At 38.1% G+C, this 23,323-nt stretch overlaps 1 protein-coding gene across 3 annotated transcripts in view; it reads right to left on the reverse strand.

The window, feature by feature from the left end:
• The window catches only part of LOC149563107 (protein N-terminal asparagine amidohydrolase family protein), a 244,334-nt gene that overhangs the window by 110,529 nt on the left and 110,482 nt on the right, over positions 1 to 23,323 (reverse strand). For all 3 annotated transcript variants that reach the window (XM_089826531.1, XM_089826532.1, XM_089826533.1), the window contains exon 3: positions 6,110 to 6,304. In XM_089826531.1, the coding sequence (XP_089682657.1) occupies positions 6,110 to 6,304 (195 nt within the window). The remainder of the gene's footprint in view (positions 1 to 6,109; positions 6,305 to 23,323) is intronic.

Below are 23,323 nucleotides of genomic sequence, written 5' to 3' on the forward strand. Positions count from 1 at the left end.
TGTTCCCCCCATCGTCCCCAAATTAAGGCCCCTCTGTCCCCCTATTCCCTAGGGCAGTGTAACTATGAATTTTGCAGTTATAATCTAAATGGTTTGATTAGTCCATCACAATCCTTGTATGACCAAAAGGTATTTATACTGAAATTCATTGTTTCAGTTGTTGCAATTTTTGAGTTCTTAATTTATGCTGTTTGCTAAGGTTAGAATAATATATGTGCATTGTTACGATTTTTCAAGTTGTATATAGCAATCCATAATGCTTAAAATTTAAAATTCAGTCATATGTTATGATTGAAAACTGCTTGTCACTATATCTCCTTGATTGTATGAAAGTCAAGATGAATTATATGAAGGGGGAAAATATTATGAAAGCATTAAACAAATCAAATAGATGATAACATTCAGAACCATTCATATTCAAGTGTATTCCACAATTGCTTGTAAAAGTAAGAAATTGGTTTCACATTGGGGTGGGACATTTCAAGATCAGACTCAATGATTCATTATTGGGAAGAGAAAAGTGAAGGAATAGGATGCAAACCTGGTCTTAAAAAGGAAAGCAGCAGGAGTAAGGACTACTAAAAAGGAGAAAAGACAAAAATTATATTCCAAATTAAAAATAATAATTAATTTATAACAATCAAAATTATATGCAATCTGGAAAATTTGATGCAATAGATCAATCTTCTTATGTTATTTAATATTAATGGAATTGTTCCAAAAGTTAGAATTAGTACAAAGATTGCAAAACATAATATATATAAAATAATAATAATAAAGGATGGAACATTGAGTAAAACATAAATAAATAAAAAGATTAAAGAGATAAAATCTATAAATCAAAGAAAATATAAAATCCTCATAAGAGATAAAACTAAAGAAGTTGCATTAGGGAGACAAAATTACATTTCAACCCAAAAATTGAATTTGTGTTCACTAAATAGATGAATTTGATAAGGTTACCAAAGCATTAAATTTGATCTAGAGAAATATATTGAAATGTTTCAATTTTCTTGTTTTATTTTACTGTTGATGTTAATGGAAATAACAATTAATTTTTTGATAAATGATGATTAATAGTTGTAGATTTTGGAATAAGGTATGAATCTTTTGTTTAAAGAGGTCTGTTTGCTAGTTCTCACCATAGTTTCACGAAATTCTGTAATAGGGAATGGATTTTGGAAACAATAGGACTAAGGGCCTGAATTTGAGGACAAGAGAGGGATGACATGAAGCAGCGGTGGGATAGGGGTGTGGTTCTAATATACAAATCAAGATTAATTGAAATCTTCAAGGAAATATCTGCAATATAACACCTCTACAAGTGCCACATGAAAGGAAAAGTAGTTTTCACAAAGTTAAAGGTTGCAATTGATATGTAATGGCATGTGCCATTTGGCAAGCAACCTAGTGGCAAAGGTGGTGGTGTTGTGGGGGACATTTCCCCCAAAACTCTAAGTCTTAGAAATATCCCAATACAAGGGATGTAGGGTTTTTTTGGGGGTATGCATCCCTGTAGAATAGTGCTCGTCATAGATTGCATTTGATTATTAATAAATTTAATTGAAAGTCTTAGACATTCAAATTTATATCCATGTCGATGCCAACATTATGATAATTGCTCCCTTGTAAGAATTCACCTTTTCTTATGAGATAGAATTTGTGCACTTGCCTCACAAACATTTCCTAGTCATAGGTTTTGTTTAAAAGAAATCATCTCTCATGAGAATGACTAGTCCTTTTAGCACTCGCTACATCCAAATGATGCTCATAAGAGTGAAGTATTGGGACTTCCTAGGTGGTCACCCACTTGTAATGTTCTCGAAGGCCTACTCGGCGGTATGACAACCAATGACAACTCCGTACAACTCCTTCACCTTCAGTGTTAGCTTGATACATCCGTACTACCTCTGTACTAGCTTCGTACTAGCTTTGCACCAATTCCATACGAGCTCCATACTAGCTTCGCACCACCTCTATACTAGCTTTGTACCACCTCCAAGCTAGTTTTGTACCAGCACCATACCAACTTCGCACAAACCTCCTTATTCCACCATACGGTGGTCTTTCTACATAGTGAATACTATGCTATCCGTACTCGGATACAAGGATGCAAGTTGTGGATTAAATTGCCAATTACAAGAAGATAGATCTCCTATGGAAATGAAGACTCGCAAATGCAAGAGGGAATTCGTAAATTATGATAGCACTTCAAATTACATCAATTAGACATTCAAAACAACAAGAGTAGACCAAGAGTAGAATAGAGTGAGGAGTTGTCCCACCAAAACTGCAAAACCAAATGAGAGGATCTTTCACCTCCGAAATAATAGATAATAGAACTCCAATAGGAATTCACAAATACAAAGAAAATACCAAATTCACATACACCTACATGTCGGTATTAAATACCCCTTTGGAGAAACTATTGAGGGTTTACAACAAGTGCCAACACGGACAACACCTACTAAAAAAAATGGGCCCTTTTATTAATTAATTTAAGGTCCATTTATAATATTATTTAAATTAAAGGACCATTAATTAATTGAAAAACTTTATTAAAATTGGGGACATTACAAATCCTTTCCGATTGAAGATTGCTTTCCTTCAAACAATCCATCATCAGAGTGAAGGTCTTCAGCTCCAGGATCCCAAACTAGGCGAACACATTGGTAGCTATATCCATTAAAAGTTCCATGTTGCTTCAAGATTAACTTTGCATAACTGGATTGGTGGAGATGACTAGATTGCCACCAAGCCTCTGTTGCGTCACTCTAATATAAACATTGTTATGTCTGAAAGAACTGGGATCCCATAGAGGCCGATCATAAAACACATTAGTGCTCCAATCCAAAACCTTCATGTGAACATCCATACCAAAATCTTTTGGAATCTCATAACTTAGGTAAATCTTGTTACTTCCATGAGGATAGTCTTGCATCAACATGGATTCAATACCTTCACCGAACACAACGCACTCCAACACTTTCATTGTACCAATCAGCAATCTTATAGTACCATTCGATATTACCACCATGTTAGTTAAAACTTAATACTTCCATTGTACCAGTCAACACTATTATGATGCCAGTTGACATTGCCACCATACCCGTCAATGCTGTCGTGATACCAATCGACATTGCCACAATTCTAGTTGGAACTATCACCGTGCTCGTATCAATTGATACTACCACCATGCCAATGAAGAGTAACTCTCCATTAGGCTTCTACTACTCCACTCTGATATAAACATTGCAATGCCTAGGGTCAACATCTGATGGAAGTCAATCATAAAACACATCAAAGCTCTAATCCAAAATCTTCATGCGGTCATGCCCATAAAAAGTATCCTTGGTAGTAATTATTTTCCATGCAGTTGATAGATTAATGTTGTCTTCTAGAAAAGCACTATGCAAGTGTCTTCTTCAACCTTTTTGTTGTCATGTAGGCTTAGGTTTTCTCCACTTGTAGGTGTAGCTATTAAATCTTGCATATCCTTGTATGGCTCTTCATTCTCCTCATGTAGTGCATCAATTGTGTTGCCATCACCAACTTCCACACATGCAAAGGAGACTTTAGCTTTTCTTCAGAATGCTTATGCTTGAATAAATTATTGACCAATCTCCATGCCACAATTGAAGAAATACATTCAAGATTATGGAAACCAAATAGTGTAGATATGATAGGTTGGGGTATTCGTCCATCTCTTCAATGCACAAAATCATAAGGCCCTCCATAGCAACCGAAACCTTAGTATCATGATAGTCCTTGATTGCAACTAAGAAGTGATGAAACATATCATGGATCAAATCTTCCAACTCAAGATCTAAGAGGAGGTTACTTACTTTGATATTTGCACAATTCTCTAATATTGTAAATCTCCTACCAAACAGATCACTAGTGATGTCATCAAGGCTTTGAAAACTACCAATAATCAAGTGGAATGTCTCTGTCAGTGTGTCATCATCATACAATGCTTGAGGAGTCAAGACTCTCAAAATCTCACTTAGACATGTTGCAACTACCAACTTAATTTCCTTGTCACGGTGTCTCAATCAACTAGGTTGTCTTAAGGCATCCCTAATTGGAGAAAGGAACCTCTATATAAATCTTGAAGGTGATTGGTCCATCTTACACAAACATACTTCTAATATATCTAGAGGAAGTCAATACCAGCGCTGATCTCTTTAACAATCTTTTGTAGGGCCTTCAACCACTATTGCCCATCATTGTTGGGCACCTAGTGTGATCCAAATCCCAAAATCCCTCAATCATCCCAGCAAGATAGCAAGATCACCAACTTTGATTAAACTGTAGTGTTCCCAAAGGCCTCCTCAGTTGTATGATGACTAATGACAACTTCGTACAACTCCTTCACTTTCAACGGCAACTTGGACCCATACTGCCTTTGTACTATCTCCATACTATCTTTGTACTAGTATTGTACAACCTTCATACTAGCACCGCACCATCTCCATACTAGCATTGTACCACCTGTGTACTAGCTTCATACCAACACCATACCACCTCCATACTACTTTCGTACTACCTCCTAGTTCCACCGTATGATGGTCTTTCCACAAAATGAATACTACGTTATATTTTCTCAGATACAGGGATGCAAGTTGTGGATTCATCAGCAATGAGAGAAGGATAGATCTAAAATGGAAATGAGGATTCGCACATTCAAGATGAAATTTGTATATTCTGATGGCACTTCAAATTACATCAAGTAGATGTTCAATACAACAAGATTGGACCAATAAAAGAATACGCTGAGAAGTTCTCCCACCAATACTGCAAAACTAAATAGGAAGAATGTTTCACCTCCAAAATGGAAAGTAACAAAACTCCAACAGGAATCTGTAGATACAAAGAAAATACCAAATTTGCATACCTACAATAACCTACAAGCCGCTATTAAATACCCCTCGGAGAAACTCTCAAGCATTTAGAAAACGTGTATACACAACCAATATCTATGAAAAAAAATGGGCCCCATTAATAATTAATTAAGGGTCCATTTAAATAATATAAAGGTCCATTTATATATTATTTAAAATAATGAAACCATTAATTAATTAAAATACTTTATTAAAATTGGAGACATTTCACCATTACATTATTACTCTGACATGTTGATTGGGACGGGTGACCTCCCAAGAAGGCCATGGTTAAATGCGCCCAAGTTGGAGTATTGATTCTATGGCTAAACTCCCAAGAAGGTCCAATTCTTCGCCTTGATGCAATGAGTGATAACTGAACCATTTATTCTCATTAAAGATTAATATTTGTAAACCCACAACTCATGAAATATGGCTCAGTGAGTTTGCCTCAAAACTTGACATCCAAATCTTGAATATATATATACATAGACACACACATAATGTTCCAAGACTCTCTATGTCACCATCGAGTCCTAAGATGAGTGACCCTAGCTGAGTACCACAAGCCCAAGCCTCTCTAGACGAGACTCGCTAGAAACTGGTATTTTGCCCAGTCCTACCAAGTCTTGCTGAATCGTGAGTTCGGTCAGCCTTCCCAAGTCCGAGTCATTTCTATGATATATACATTACCATGGAAAATACCTTCTATTAGATTGAATCACTGAATGGGAAAATGTGGACAAAACTTTGCTGCAGCAATAAAAATGGCCCAAGGCTTGAAAGATTCTGAATTTGTCTTCTAATGTATGTATGAATGTCACACAATAAGACAATACCCTTTAATATTGACAGTAAAGTGTGTGTGGAAAACCAGGATCCTTTTATTGACACATCACTAGCAATATCAATAAGTTCTACAGATGTTTGTGCTTGCTAAATAGAACACCTTCAATTTTCTTCTCCTGTCCATAATCACAAAAACAGTCAAATTGAGCTCAAAAATTAATCTTCTACAAGGAAAAATGTTTATTTTATGAAACAATAAAACTAGAATATCAATCATTTTTTATGCATAAAACCCATGTGATTTTTTGTTGGACATTAATATTATTATCTTATTTTATCTGCCGAGATTCAAACCAATCTGTGATGTAAATGAGGTTTTTGTGTGCTATGATTCAGAAACATAATCACAAATAAGAAATGCAATGCAATGAACTCACCTCAACGGCTGAAGGATCAACAGTGGCATATTCCCTCTGAAACACATAAACAGATTTAACAGCTGATGGACTCTCAAAATCTGTAGATTTTGGATCTTCAGGAATTGTTATTGTTGTCTCTGACAAGGATTTGAGTACATTTGCTTTTTCTGACAAGATTGGGTGCTGAAGTAAATTAAGGACAAGTTGATGGCCCTGCCATCCAAACAGTCCTTGGCTTCAGTTCTGCATTGAACTAACTCCAGCAATACAGCTTATACCCAACATTCAAAAATCTACAATTGACTGCTCAAACAGGTCAGAATATATTAATTTAAAGCCCTTCCACAAAAAAGAAAACCAATAGGCTTCATCACACCAAATACAAAGTATATGAGATACAACTGTTTTATGCATACCATCAATTTTTTAATAATGCAGGGTACGAACTCCATGATTTGTTTTCAATAGAAAAGATCTTGAATCCAAGTAAGAATAACAGTTACCTTCAAAACTGAATAATCAAGATCCATGATTGAAGCACAAAAAAAGTCATGTTAGTTTGAAAATTTTTGAAAAAACACAATGAAAGAGAGATAATTTAATTTCCATCGTGTAGTTAGGAACTTAGCTGATCCCTAAGAATCAGAAAAATGTCATCCTTGGCAACCAACTCAAAATTCAAACAAATGTCAGAAAAGTAAAAAAGGTTCAGTCTATACAATGTGAAAACTACCGGAGCAGTTCCATTTATGATACAATGATTTTGGCTCTGATAGGCAGTTACAACTTTTGATAATGCAGGAGCTAGTGGTTCCATTCTGACAAGGTAGTTGCATTTGTGACAGCAGAAACTTCATCTTTCAAAGAAACACTCTTATCTAAATCCAATTAAAATCTAGTAACCCCCAAGAAACTACATCTCTTCCAAATTCTGACAGGTAGGGGTCATTTAACACAAAAATACAATTTTAGCTCTTTTTTATGAGAAAAGACACTCCACTGTAACCATAAGAATTTGAAAAGTGATTAGGAGAGATTCAGTTTGTTTTTTTAATGGAGCTTCTCTTTGCTACATATAATGTTTCAGGAGTGTGAACCATCATATCCAGGGATCATTGGTTCTTTGTCAGTAGCTCCTACTGTTGGGTGATGCCATCTTCAAATTTTGTTACATGTTGCAAGATTGATTACAGTGTGGCAACTATTCTTACAAGGTTTTTCTTGATATCTCTAGCCATTTTCTCTTCTTCTTGGTTCTGCTGCCTTCTAGAAATTTCCAATTTATAAGGCTCCAATTCTTTTTGGTTGTACCCTACTACTTTTGCACAAGAGAGAATCAACGTGGAGTCCTCTAGAATCAACTGTTCAGAGTTTGAGTTTTGTCAACTTCCTTATTTGCTGGAAGTGAAATATTATTTGTATTACAATTATTGCTTTAATTGAACTTCAAATGGTGACCTATTGAATGAAGAAAATAGCATAAATCAAAGGAGCACAACAAACAGAGGAATACAAAACTTCCAACCTCGAGATCATATCGTGTAGAAAACCAGTTGGAAGTGTCAATTGATCAGTTTTCATTTCTACAACTTGGACAGTTGCAAAGAACACAAATTTGAGTGTACTTACAACAAACAATTATTGCCTCAAATACCATCTTTTGGGCATTACTCATCATGAGGCCAAGCCCATCACAAAGGCGATAAACAAGAGATGAATGCACACCTTTGGTTGGTAGAAGAGATAAAATTACAAATGGAGACAACACGGGCAAATATAGTTAATCATCAAGGTTCTCAAATGCAAGCAAAAATAAACAAAAAAATGGCATTTAAAGGTATAGCGGGCTCACTTCGTGGTCCACACATACAAGACACCTTAACATCCATTTCATCTACTACAAGTGAAGAAAATACACATCACATAGTTGTTTTATATGCAAAAACATACCTAGAGCACAACCATCATTAGAAGGTATAGGCTGGAATATGGAGGTACATCAATTAGCAAATGAAACGTGTGGAAATATTTTGGTACTTCAACAACCTTCTCTTCAATGTGGTAAGCAATCCTTATTGGGAAAGTTTGGTTATGGCAGTGACAATGGTAGAACGCAATAGCTCTCAAAAAGAATTAATTGGGAGGATTCTCGTGAACGCAATTGAAGCGGCGAAGTTAGTATTGAAGGAAATGGCATACATATGATTTCACTATTCTTTATGATGGGAGGACACATAGATGGAACTATACTATCATCAACTTTTTGGTAGCTTCAAATAGTGAGATAATTCTTTTTAAATCAATAGATGCTTGTAACAATGATGAAGGGTGTTCCCCTTAATACCACAAACACATAACATAAATACAGAAACAACAACAATTTGCGAGAACAAAACATGGGCTTCTTATTATCTCTACAAGTAAGGAATTACAAAATTCAGACATATAATATGTAAACCCGCATGGACATCTTCTTTACAATACTCAGCAAGATAAAATTGTGAAGCACCACCCAGAACTGTCCTAAGACAACCTACAAGCCTTCCTTAAATAGGCATTTTTCCACTCCCCAAGAAGGTTCTAAACACTAAGCCCTAACTCTTAGGCCGACCAACCTCAAACTATATTATTTTATTACACTTAGTTACATAGAATCGGCTAAAGACTATTTACAAATTACATTTTCAAATGACCTAACTTACAAACCATTAACCCGATTAGCTATTATAACCCCTTTTCGGAAACGACAGTTTTTGTTCTACACTAACTGATGACGCAAGAAGTTTGACCTCATTTTGGAGCCATTTAGGCCTTCAAGAATCAAAACTAAGCCTAAAGTTTTTATGCCAAAAATCTGCAATAACTTTACCAATGCAAATGATATGGCAATAAAACTCATTTGGCAAACTGATATATCTAAGATAAATCTCCACCTAAGAAACTGAAACATTTTGAGCTCTTATGAGCAACTTACTAAAAATAGTAAGCTTTCACAAATAGCAACTCTACACTGAAAAAGCCCTTATTGAAAAGACAAAAATGGAAATATTTTTGGGTGATGCAAGATTGCCCTTACACCCAGGATGCTCCTGTATCAGACACCTAGCCTAATTTTAGAAGTGACCATGGCACATCTTAGGTGTTCAGAGGGAAACCCAAACGTCTAACCTCCTGCGTCAGCCATGATGAATTTTCTAATAGAAGCCCTCTCTATTTGACTAGATATTCTTCATATTCCATGTTCCTTGTGCCTCTACCAATACCACTATCTAGTATCTCCTCAATCTCCTTTGTAGCTAAAGTAGTTGCCAGAATACTCCACTACACTTTCGTGACCTCATCTTCAATGCCTCCTACATGATACTCTATCAAATCTAAAATGTTAAATACTGGTGAGATATTTAATTCAGTGGGCAGCTCTACTTCATAAGCGTTTCTTGAATCATGCTTTTTCAATATCTTGCATGATCCAAACTTCTTTATTATCAGCTTGATATATGTACCTACTAGAAATCTCTCCTTTCTCAAATGAACCATGACTTCATCTCCAACTTGAAATTCATTATTTCTCATTTTCTCATCTGACTTAGCCTTGTATTGTGTATTCATCTTTGTGATGTGTTTCCTCACCTCCTCATGAGTGTTCTACAAATGTTCTGGAAAATCTTCATCTTCAACACTACTTATCTCTCCTGTATCCAACTTCCTCAATTTAGAAGCATTTCAAAGACCACTTCCATATACAATCTAGAATGGTGATTTACGAGTACTTTTGTTGATAGAAATATTGTATGCAAATTCTGTCTATGGTAAAATCAAATCCCATTATTTTGGCTTATCTCCAAACAAACATCTCAGCAAGTTCCCCAAACTCCTATTCACAACCTATGTTTGTCCATAAGTCTGTGGATGATGTGATCAATTGAACTTCAAATCTATTTTCAACTTCTTCCACAATGTGTGCCAGAAATACCCAACAAACTTGGTATCTCGATCTGAAACTATACTCTTTGGTAGACCATGTAGTCTCACCATTTCCCAAGAAAATAACTCTGCCACATGAAACGTCAGTAGTCTTCTTGCGGGGTATGAAATATGTCATCATTAAAAACTTGTCAACCACTACAAAAATCGAATCATGGCCTCGTTGAGTCCTTGGTAAACCAAGAACGAAATCTGTGTTGACATCCTCCCATAGCTTCTTCGGTACAAGTAATGCTCGATACAACCCTATATCCTGCTTCACTCCTTTCGCCATCTGACATACTCTACAACTTTGTACAAACTTCTTGACATCTTACTACAATTGTGGCCAGTAATAATTTTCAACAACCAAAGCAATGGTTTTATCTCTAGTAAAATGTCTAGCCAATCCTCCAGTATGCTTCTTTTTACGAAATTTTCCCTCATAGAACTTCTTGGAATGCACAATTGATTTCCTCTAAATAGCATGCCATCCTGGATTATGAAATCCAATCATTTTGTCATGTCAAGTGTAACAAGTTTTGTACAAGCTTTCCAAGCTTCACCAAAATCAAGATCCTTTGGATAAAAACTCATGAGTTCCTTGAACCCAACTACCTCAATTAGCATCTTTGTCAAGAAAAGTTGTCTCTTACTAAGAGCATCTGCAACCCTGTTAGACTTCCCACTACTATGTTTCAAAAACAAATGTATAACTTTGCGAAAACTCAACCAACTTCAAATGTTTGTAATTCAACTTTCCTTGACCATTCAAATATTGCAAACCATGATCATCAATATACAAAACAAACTCCTTAGGAAGAAGATAGTGTCACCACTTCTTTAATGCCTGAACTATAGCATAGAATTCTCAATCATAAACAAAATATTTTCTTTTGGCATCATTCAGCTTCTCACTAAAATAAGAAACAAGTCTACCTTCTTGGCTCAAAACAACTCCTATTGCAGTACCACCAACATCACAGTCTACTTGAAACATCTTGTTAAAATATGGAAGTGCTGAAACATGTTAATCTATAACTTTTTGTTTCAACAAATTAAAACTCTTATCTGCTCCTACAATCCACTTAAACTCTTTCCCATCCTCTCATGGTTTTAGTCAAGGGTCCACAAATACTGCTAAAACTTGTGATAAACTTTCTATAAAAGCTAGCCAATCCATGAAAAGTTCTTACCTCAGTAGCACTCCTTGGAGTAGGCTATTCAAGGATAGCCTTCACTTTCTCTGGGTCCATTTTTAGACCTTCTGCTGAAACTACAAATCTCAGATATACTAACTCCTTCACAAATTACACTTTAAATTAATCAACAATTTTTCTTTCCTCAACTTCTCAAACACCCTACAAATATGCATTATATGCTCCTCCAATGACTTACTAAAGATCAAAATATCATCAAGGTAAACAATGACAAACTTACCCAGAAATTCCTTTAGTACCTCATTCACAAGCCGCGTGATAGTGCTCAGTGCATTGGTTAGCCCAAAAGGCACAACTAACCACTCATGCAATCTTTCCGTTGACTTGGCGGAAGTCTTCCATTCATCTCCTTCTCTAAGCCAAATTTGATGATATACTCTGCAGATCTATCTTTGTGAAATACACAAATCGGCTCAAACAATCCATTATATTATCCATCCTTGGAAATGGAAACCTATGCTTGATTGTGATCTTGTTGAAAACCCGAAAATCTGTAGACACCCTCCATTCTTCTTTGCTGCTAATTTTGTTGATACAACACATGGACTCAAACTCTCTCGAATCAAATCCTACTACAACTCATGTGTAATAAGCCATGTTGTCTCTCAAACAATCTAGGTTGAAGAATTGATTTTTTTTTTTTCTTTTGAGGTTTTTCAATTTAATATAGCAGCAAAATAGAAGATATTGCAATAATTAATCTCAATTCAAATATTTGGATATTACATAGAGAATATACAACTGAAAATTCCAAATTTCAATATCAACTTAAATATTGAGTATTTTCACAAAATACCAACAACCCAGTTGATAAAATATCCCCTGTCATCTAAATCAACAATACCCAAATAAAATAGAAGTTACAATTCATAAACTTACAAGTAAGACATGCCTTGAAACCCTCTGAAATGAAGACTAACAGCAACAAAAGAATTCTTCAACAAACAAATGCAATTGCAGGTATAGAAAATGTTGCTCCCAAAGTGCAAATAAAAAATAACACCTAGTAGCAAATATAAATGGTTACTCAACTAACTACAAATTAACCAGCACACAATTTGATATAACAATTCTAGTGAATCCCTTCACAAATTCCAGAACAACCTCCAACGGCAAGCAAAATTAAACTTCTCCTTAGCAACAGTTAATATAGTAGGAAAATGACACATTGTATACCTCAGCACAATTTGCCAAGCAATCCAAAAACAATTCTCAGAATTGAATCTACAATACTTCAATTGTAAATCTCAAACCCTTGTACTTCAGCAAGGGCACAAAATTCCAAAACTTCAAAAGTGTTACAAAGACAATAAGAGAAAAAATAATATTCAATCGGATGCATTTCCCATCAAATGGCCTCATATTTATAATCTCCAAATAGCACAAGTTTCCGAAATGAACTTCACTTAAGAAGCTTCCTCCACACAACATTAAAAATATAATAAAGTGTCATTATAATCTAATTTATTAATTACTTTTGGCTCAAAAATTTACCTTTTCTATCATAACATAATATTTTTCACACACAAGGCCACGTTTCTTGTGCCCACAATTTAAAACTTTTTATCCTTATTCCAATGAGCTATGATACTAAGGTGACTAACATACAACACCAAAAAAAATAGCAACTTCAGCATATTTAGATGAATAATAATAATAATTCACCTATCTTGCGAAAACAACTGAAGAAGCATCAAAATCAAAATCTGACAATACCAAAGTGATCCTGATGAAGAAAGACAATTAATAAACTTGACGGGGTGACTTACTATTAATAGACACTCCCTCCAAGATCCTTGTAGCCCAAACTAGAAGCTTGAAATAAAAACTGAGAGCTGAGAGCATCACTCAACTCCTTTAACTCAACTGAGCTCATCGAAACCAACAATTTGACTTACTATAAACAGTAAGTCCCTCAAACGCAGCCAAAACACACCATAAGCTGCTAGAAAGCCTATAACCCCATAACTGAGACCTTCAAATCCCACTGTCAACTCACAAGGGTCATGATTGTGAACTGACCAAGCCAAAATAGAGGCATTATATCATGTACTTGTCTATTCAACTCTTCACCTTCAACTAGTGTCATTTTGTCTATTGCCTTATTTGGCACACTAGCTCCTGGAATCAAGTCCATGTTATGAGTCATGACAGAACCTTCCTTACAGGTGGTAGCGCATCAGGCACATTATTGGATACAATACTGGAAAATCATCCAACAAATCCGCAACTTCTATAAGTACATCTTCTACTTCTTCTTTACCATCTTTTGGAATTATAGAAAAACACATATGCTCATGCCTCATATCTTCTAGAAACTTTCTTCCATCAACAAAAATTATTTTAGCATTACTGCATAGTTTTTCTTCTATGTCCTTCAATGCCTTCAGCTTATGTTTCACTCCATCCTTTGTCAGACAATAGGGATTCATACGACCATCATGTGCAACACGCCTATCAAACAACCACAACATATCCAACAACATATGACATGCATCCATGGGTAAGATATCACATGGTACCTCACCATAGTAGCCCACAATCTTGAACTTCACTAGGCATTGCTCATTGACCATGACCTTGTGGTCATCTTGCACCCAGGCAATACATTATGGGTGTGGGTGTTTCTACCTCTTGAGCTTTAACTTCGTGACCATCTCTTCTGACACAAAATTGTAAGTGCTTCCACTATCGATAATCACATCACAACATTTTTCTTCACACTTGCACCTGGTGCAAAACAAGTTGCTCCTTTGATCTAGTTCATTCTCACCACTTGTGAGTAGGACTCTTCTGTTAACTAGGACTTCTCGTCTTTCAGTATCTTAAAAATGTGATGATTTGGCATCTTCATCCATATGTGCAACTCTGGTCTAACCTTCAATTCTCCTATCTGTGCTTCCTTGGCGTTGAGGACATTCAAATGCTCTCAATGACCTTCTATGTAGTGAAAACATGTTCCATGGACGCCTCATCTTCCTTATCCTTGACCTCTACCTCTTCCTCTCTGATCTTCATTATCCTGATCATTTCCCCTCTGGTTTTGACTGCTACTGCTGGCCAAATCCTTCTTTTGATCTTCATTTTGGCCTTCATAAGACCATCCATGAGATCTTCCACCACGACCTCTTTCTCTTTGCCTACTCTCAAATTTCTTGTTCATCTTTTCCCCTACCCATAGGAAAAACTAGTATGCCTCTTCAATATTGTTCATTCTAACCAAACTCAACTCTTCATGAATACTTGGCCTCAAGCCATTAAGGTAACGGGCAACTTTCTCCTTGTCAACTTCTACATGGCCTGTTCTAATGAGAACTTAGTAGAACTCTTTTGTATACTCTTGAACACATCTTTCCACTCGCTTCAACACTTGCATTTATTCAAGAGATCAAGCTCATAATCAATGGAAATGAATTGTTGCTTCAATTTAGCTATCATCTGATACCATCTTGTTATTTTTTCCTTTACCCTTTTATTTCTTTCCAATTGGATATCCTACCACCAAATTATTACATGTCCCTTCAGTCTAGCCTTCATAAACTTGACCCTATCAAGATCCCCAATATCTTCGTACTCAAAATATTCTTCTAATTCATTGATCCAGTCAATCGATTCCCCCGGGTTAAGATTTCATAAAAATATGGGAACCTCAATCTAATAAGGTTTTTTCTTAAGCTTGGAAATGGCCCTAAAAAGCCTTCCCTTCTCTTGATTAGAACTTTCCCTTCTTCTTGCTCAACACTTCCTCCTCTTTTATCCTCACTTTCATCTCTTACTACAAGATTCATCCCTCTATGCATCTATTCTTGTAATGCTTGCATTTTACTCTGGAGGGTGTCGTCGGCAGAAATTGTGTATCAGCCGACGGGCCCCTTCGGGAAGGTTCTTGTTATGTAGCTGACGGGTAAATAGTTTGTAGCGGACATAATGTATGTGGCCGACGAATACCTTCGGGAAGGTTTCTCGAAAAGTATTTATGCCCCCTTTGGGAAGCATTGTAATCATGATCAAGCATAATGTAATGTTCTAGCATATGCAAATAATAATAAGAAGAGTTTTCTTGTTCGTGTTCGTGTTCATTATCTGTGCACAATTCTTAATTAACCTATACGGTAAACATTTGGCCGTTACATTTGGCGCCGTTGTCAGAGAACGAACCCGGGTCATCTGCGTGACAGACGGACATAATGTATGTGGCCGACGGATTCCTTCGGGAAGGTTCCTTGGAAAGTATTTATACCCCCTTCAAGAAGCATTGTAATCATGATCAAGCATAATGTAATGTTCTGGCATATGCGAATAATAATAAGAAGAGTTTTGTTGTTCATGTTCGTGTTCATTATCTGTGTGCAATTCTTAATTAACCTATACGGTAAACATTTGGCCATTACAGAGGGCTCTAAAATCCTCAGGTCTCACACCTCCAACTCTTCCACCACATTCCCTTTGTGGAGGCATTTTCGTCCTTTTGTTGCAACCCTAGTTTAAATTGCCTTACAACCAGCAATCTATCTACACACAGAAGAACTCCTACTCTGATACCACTTAATGAAGGGTGCTCCCCTTAATACCACAAACACATAATAGAAATACAAAAACAACAATTTGCAAGAACAAAATATGGGCTTCTTACTATCTCCATAGGCATGGAATTACAGAATTCGGACATATAATATGCAAACCCACATAGGTGCCTTACAATATTCAACAAGACAAAGTTGCAAACCACCACCCAGAAGTGCCCTAGTCAACCTACGGGCCTTCCTTAAATAGGCATTTTTCCACTACCTGGGTGTTGCAATTTAGAAACTAAATCTAATTGTCTGAAGCCTCTATCTGATTCTATTCCTGAGCATCGCATTTACTCCCTAGCAGCTTAAAGGAGCTTGAGCAACTTGAGCAGTTGAACCATCTCAACAGGTCAAAATTAATTCTTGCTCAGAAATCTTATTCTCTGTTCCATCATAACTCAGCGATTAATTTTTGGAAGCAACTCTATCAATTACTTAGTGGTGAAGTTTCCTGACTTATAAATAAGGGAGAATGATTCCAGTTTCGAGCAAAAGAAGACAGACGGTAGCATATAGCAGTGAGAAAATAGAGCGACATTCCTCTGTTTCTCATTGAGTGTTTACAGCAGCAGTTGTAGCTTAATGTGTTTTCTATGTCTATAGAGAGGTGATTTCTCCAAACTATTGTAAAGCTCATAGAAGCTTGGTTGAACTTAGTATGCAGCCATTGAGTGCTAGAGATTTTGTTTTTTGTAACAACAATAGTTATTTCTTGTAGAAGTTTGTTTCCAGATTACTAGTTGTAATCCATTTTGAATATACATGCAAGCAAGAAATTGCACATCTCCTCTTATAATTTGATTGTCTCCAATTGAATCATTATTCCACTATGCATTTATTTGTTGGAAAAAGCAGAGCAACAATCTATGTTCTTGTTCTTTGATTTGGGGTTTATTTTCATAGTTCACGTAGTGGGTTAACATGACTGGTTCGCGGTGTTAACATTTACTCAGCATTAACTCGGTTTCCTTTTTTGTCAAGTAAAATCGATTTACTCTATTACCTAGTAATTTGGTTCTTTCTATTATCGAGTAGCTCGGCTATGCTTTTAGAAAGTTAACCTCTTATCCTTTCATATATTATTCTTCACATGGTATCATAGCTTTTAAGTCCTTCATCCTAGTGAGTTCAAGCATTTGTGTTCATTGGGTGTTTGAAGTTATTGTGCAGGAGACATGGCTGGAGAAGAAAGAAAAGTTTGACAACAATCAAAGTCCCTTAATGAACAGAACTATCATGTTTGGACGAGAAAAATGAAGACCATCTTGATAGCTAATGATTTGTGGGATCTTGTGATAACTGGTTTCACAGATACCACAGACCCTACTCAGTTCATTGCCCTTACAAACAATAAGAAGACTCAGTTGAGAGAGACGAGAAGGAAAGAAGCGAAGGCAATGAGCATGATTGAAGCAGCCTTAACAAAGGCGTTATTTCCGAGAATAGCAGTAGCTAGTTATTCCAAAGAAGCTAGGGATATTCTCGAGACTACATTCAAAGGGACTGATCAAGTCCGTGTTGTAAGTTGCAGATGCTTTGAAAAGAGTTTGAGTCTCTTCTTATGAAAGAGAATGGATCAGTTTCCAAGTTCAGCACTAGAGTCTCCACTTTGATAAACTAGTTGAAAGATAATGGAGAAGAGATTGAAGAACAAAGAGTTGTGGAGAAGATCTTGAGGTGTTCACCTCAAAAGTTTGATATGCTTGTGATTTCTATTGAAGAGTCAAAAGATTTGTCCAAGTTGACTATTGATGAGTTGATGGGATCATTCCATACTCATGAGCACCATATTAATAGATTGGCAAATTCTTCTCAAGAGCTTTCTTTCAGAGCTCAAGCCAATGCAAGAGACAGGGGGAGAGGAAAAACCAACTCTAGACGTGGTTCTAGAGGAAGAGGATGTGGTAGCTCCGGACAAAGAAATGCTGGAGGAGAAAGCTCAGCAAGTAGCTCTCAAAATAGCCCCTGAGGAGGAAGAAGAAATAGCAATTCTAATAAGAGCAACGTTGAATGCTATTATTGCCACAAGTTTGGGCATTATGCAAATGAATACTAGAAGAAACAGAGTGAGCAGCCATAACATGTTAATGTTACTGATGAAAACGTTGGAGAAAGAAAGAACAATACAACCTTCGTCATGTGTAATATTGGTGAAGAAGGCAGCCCTGAAGTTTGGTACTGGGATAATGGTTGTAATAACCACATGAGTGGTAATGAAAGTATGTTTTCTTTCATTGTTAAAAACTATAAGTCTAAAATTAAGATGGGGAACAATGGAATTGTTCCTGTGGTGGGAAAAGGATCTATTATGATCCTCACCAAGCAAGGTGAGAAGAAAGAAATTCAAAATGTCTATTTTGCCCCCACTATAAAGCAAAATCTGATGAGTGTTGGACAACTCATTCAGAATGGTTACAAAGTGCTGTTAGAAAATGACCAGTGTGTCATTCATGAGAAAGATGGGAGCAAGAAAGTTGTTGCAGCAATACAAATGACAAAAAACCCAATGTTTCCATTGAAGATTGAGACATGTTTAAGCTCTCAATCTATTGTTGCACCTCCCAAGCAAGTGTGTACAACAGTACAAAAGCAATCAGCTTTAAAAAGCATGATTGAGGACCCTTCCAAGCTATGGCATCTAAGGTATGGACATCTTGGCTACGCTAGTTTGAAATTGTTATCCAAGAAAAGAATGGTGGATGGTTTGCCAAGTGTTAGAGAGTCCAGTAGCAAGTGTGAGGCTTGCATTTTGGGTAAGCAACATAGGCTGCCCTCTAAATCTGGTAATTCCACAAGGGCTAGAGCACCATTAGAGTTGGTGGATACTTATTTGGTAGGGCCTATGTGTTTACCGTACTAGTAAAGAAATCAACGCATATAGACAATGGAACAGAATAGCAGAATTATATTTGCATATGCCAGACATACATTATGCTTCATAAGATGAGTAATAGAAGATGATTTACAATGATCCTAGACAGGATATAAATACTATCCGCCGAACCTTCCCAGAGGAGTCCGTCAGCCACAAACATTATGTCCGCTACAAACTATTTACTCGTCGGCTACAAAATACAAAACACCGACGACAATCATTCCGTCGGCTACAGAAACACCGCCGAGACCATCCAGTCAGCTTACACCATCCCCCCCAAAAAGAGAAGACGTCTCCAGACGACAATTACAAAATATCTGAAACAAATTAACAAACAAAATACATTAACAGAGTGACTACAACAAAAAATCTGCTTCTGTCACATCACTTCCACATTCATCCCGTTACATTTGTAGCCTCTGCTAACACAATACTGTCTCCTCAAGCTAACCTTGATAGCCACCCGTGCCGCTTTCTTTGCTTCCAACACTGGGTCCACGCTGCACTGCCTCCAACTGGATGATTAGCTCCTCCCGAGCTCTCTACGCATCCACCAAGACAGCCTCCCGGCCAACACCTACTCCCAGTGCCTCTAGTACACAGAAAGTTCATGCCTGCAACAACTTCAACTCTTCTCAACTAGTCAGACTCCCAGGACTGATATCCGCAACGACTAGGGGTCCAAGGGGCAACGCCCCCAGCGAGGTCGAGGGGCAGCGCCCTTGTAGGGTCTTGGGGCAACCCACACAGAAATGCACGGAGCACACCATCTTTGTCATTTTCTGCCGATTATACACTCTTTCTGGCAACCACGAATGCGTCCCCTTTCCTTTGGCATCATCTGTAACTCATTCTGAACAATTTGAATCGGTCATCATTTTTATATTTTTGTTTGAGTTTCCTTCGCCCGTTACCCCGTGGAAGAGGCCAACAAAATTATGCCGTAACCAAGCACACCTTTCCCACCGACCTCCGACCTCCGACAAGCTGATAACCACAGGAGGAATCTTGAATCCGACCTCCGCAAATAAGGCAAAAAATTATTCCACAGCAAATCAAACAAGAAGGAGAGACAACCCGCATGGAACTGAAAGTGCGGCAGTGAGTTAAAGGAGGGAATCGAACACGAGCTTCCGAGCCTGAAAACGGCGTGAATAACCCGCGGAAAGAGGACCTCCAGATAGGCTGCCGCGGAAAGGTGCCCGCGGAGTACCTCCCACGGGTGTTCCGCGGACAGGTGCCCATAGGGAACCTCCCGCGGCCAGGTGCCTGCAGAGGCTTTTTTTTCTTTTCTCTTTTTTTTCTTTTTTTCAATTTTTTTTTTTTTTTCAATTTTTTTTTTTTTTTTTTTATTTCTCTTTTTTTCTTTTTTTTTTCTCTTCTTTTTTTTTTTCAATTTTTTTTTTTTTTTTTTTCTCTTTTTTTTTTATTTTTCTCTTTTTTCTTTTTCTTTTTTTTTTTAACTTTTTTTTTTCTTTTTTTTCCTCAAATTTTTATTTTCTTTATTTTCTTTTTTTCCTCAATTTTTTTTTTTTTTGACAAAAATAAAATAAAATAGAAAGACAACACCTCAATTTTGCCTCCAAGCGTCGCCATTCTGCAACGACGACGGAGTCAGCTAACCATTCTGTGACAGCGACGGAGTCTTCTTGGCACCATATATTTGCAATTTAAATCTGTTGACTACCGGAGGCACCTCTTGCTCGTCCAATATCTCCAATTTTATCACCCGATTGTCGCCGACCTCCCGGGTCTGATATGGTCCAACCCATCTTGCCTTAAACCTTTCCTGTTTGATTTCATCCCGACCTTCGTACTTGAGTACCAACTACCCCGATGGAAACTTGTTGAGTTTGAGATGTTTGTCATTCCAGGCCTTACGCCTGTTCTATGTCACCTCCGTTGCCCACTGTGCCTGCGGTCATCGCACATCTAACTTATTTCCTTGCTATCGGCACCCTTCAACCAATTTTATGGTGCGATGCATTCTTTTCTTCTTGTGCGGTCCGTTCACCATGTACCGGACGATGGAATTTTTCTTTTTTTTGGGTCTGTATTGTATGTCCTTCCCTTCTTCAGTCGCAACCTCCTTTGTGTCATCTGCTTCTCTGTATTCCTCCGAACACTCATTTTCCTCCTTTTTCTCACCTTCGTCAACCCTTAGCATATTACAACTCAGAAAGAGTTCGTAGTCTTCTATTTGCCAATGGTAAAGGCCATTCACTGAGTCTAGGTCGTCGTCATTCAATCCTTCGTCTAGTCTCAATATTCCTTCTTCGTCCAGTTCCATTCTCCTCTTTCCTTCGTCGTCATTTCTTTTGTTGTCACTGTCGCCTTCACCTTCTGAGTTTGACAATGCTGCCTCCTCACCTACCATTTGTGTTCAAGTCAATTATGAATTTTTTGCCTCCGTGCTCTATTGATAGGTATTTCGTTTCCAATCATGTTTTACTTTTGCTTGCACCAACCAAGTCCGTCCGAGAATAGCATCATATCCTTTTCTTTTCAATGGAATGACCACAAAATCCAATAAAAATGGTTGCGTTCCAATAGTTACCGGTTGCGCTTTCAAGAGTCCCAATAGTTTGATTCCATGTTGGTCTGCCGTGACCAATTGAAATGTAGGTGGCCACAGTGTCGGCTTTCCCAACTTCTTCCAAGTATCCTCCGGCAACACATTCACGCCAGACCCTTCGTCAACAATTGTGTCTGTCAAAACATTTTCAAAATTCCCCATGTCGACGACCGTCGGATGCCGTCCGGAGGAGAGTGCCAGCAGCATTGCGTCTGTTGTCATCACTTCCCTATTGTCCCTTCCTGTGTCCTCCGTTGCTTTCGAAAACGGTGTATGATTCAGAATGGTCGTCCGTAACTGGGGCATTGTGAGGAGGTCACTTATCTTGACCGGTATCTCTGTTTGTAAGATCTGTCATACAATGTTTTGTTCTGCGAAGTTCCTTGCCAAGGTGCCAGTGATGTCCTTCAACTGAGATGTCCCCGCCGACGATGCCTTTGCAATTTCTGCCTGCGCTTCCCCCAATTTTCTCTTTTCCTCCGCTTGCCTCCGTGTAATTGCCAGAACCTCCACTACATCCATACCAACAGTGATCAAGTTTACTCCAGACTTTGGACACTTGGAATCTTCGTGATCGTCGGGTCCGCACCATCTACATAATAATTTCGGTGTGTTTGCCGCTGTATAATCCTGCGCAAAATGACCCCACAAATTACATGCTCAGCATTGAACAATCGGCCGTCCGTTTGCATCATACTGAGTTCGACTTGGGCTCCCATTATTATTGTTATTATTTGTATTGTTTTTATTTTGCCCTCTGCTATTATTCCTGTATCCTCCGGATGTGGCACCTGCACTATTTGTATTTCTGCTACTGTCCGACGAGGAAGCCTCCTATGTAAGAAACACCTACGAAGATCCTCTTGTCTTTATGTTAAAGGGGCACTCTTTTGTCGAATGGCCCATAATCTGACAAATGTCACAAAATTGGTTCTTTGGACACGATCCTTTAGTATGACCGTCGGTCTTACACTCTATGCACCATAATTCACTGCCTTTTGGCTCCTTGTGCATGTTTTTAAACTCCTTCATCATGCGAACCATATCCTTCTGTAGGGCACGAACCTTCTTGCTGCTGCCTTCGTCATCGCTACTATCATCTCCGGCAGGCTTGTCATCATCAGAATCAGAGGAGCTAGTTTTCTTCTTCTTTGTCTTCTGCTCACTTTCAAGGTCCAGTGCTCTGTTATACGCGTCCACATATGACGACGGTGGCACAATTTTCATTTTCCTCCGCAACTTCGAGCGTAGGCCGTCCACGAACCATCTTTTCTGCAATCCGTCCGCCGGCTTGCTTTCCATTTTGTTTATTAAGTCTTTTAATCTCCTGGCGTAGACGCGGACAGTTTTGTGCTTCCCCTGTTTGGTATTGAAAATCTCTGCTACGATTTCATTATCATCCCGCAAGAGTTTAAATTCCGCCAGGAACTCCTTTTTAATGTTATCCCAGCTATTTAGCTTTTGTGGATCCGTATCTGAAAACCAATCAATCACCACCCCCCGTAGGGTTGCCGAAAATTGTCTGACCCATTCGTTGACATTTGCGATTCCATTTGCCCGCCAGATTGTCTCACATGTCTTACAATGTCGAATGGGGTCGGCTATACCATCGCCCTCAAACTTCGGCAGCTTTTCTTTGGGTCCCGCCATCACAACTGAATTTGGAAGAGAGGCGTTACTGGGTCCTGCAACACTGGGGCTGTTTACTCCCACTCCGAAGGTCTGCACTCCCACATCGGAGGTGTGCACTCCCACACCGGAGGTGTCGACAGCTGCGAACCTTGGTGAAGAAGAAAGATCTTCTGAAGTTGTTTCCCGCGGAAGTCTATCCCGGACGAAGAGGTCACTCCACGCTCGTGCTCCCTTGGCACTGCGAGCCGTGCGAGTTGATTGTCTTCCGTCTGAATTTTCTTCCGTCGGCGAACACAAATTCAAGAACTCGTCCCGTGCTTCTTCCACCAATTCCACCCGCTGCCGAGTCTCTTCCAACAATTCTTCGGCGCTCCGATTTCCGTCGGCAATCTTTTG

This window comes from Cupressus sempervirens, chromosome 4 (genome assembly GCF_028749045.1).
Source record: "Cupressus sempervirens isolate cs-2001-9-10 chromosome 4, ASM2874904v1, whole genome shotgun sequence".
Classification (NCBI taxonomy): Eukaryota; Viridiplantae; Streptophyta; class Pinopsida; order Cupressales; family Cupressaceae; genus Cupressus; species Cupressus sempervirens.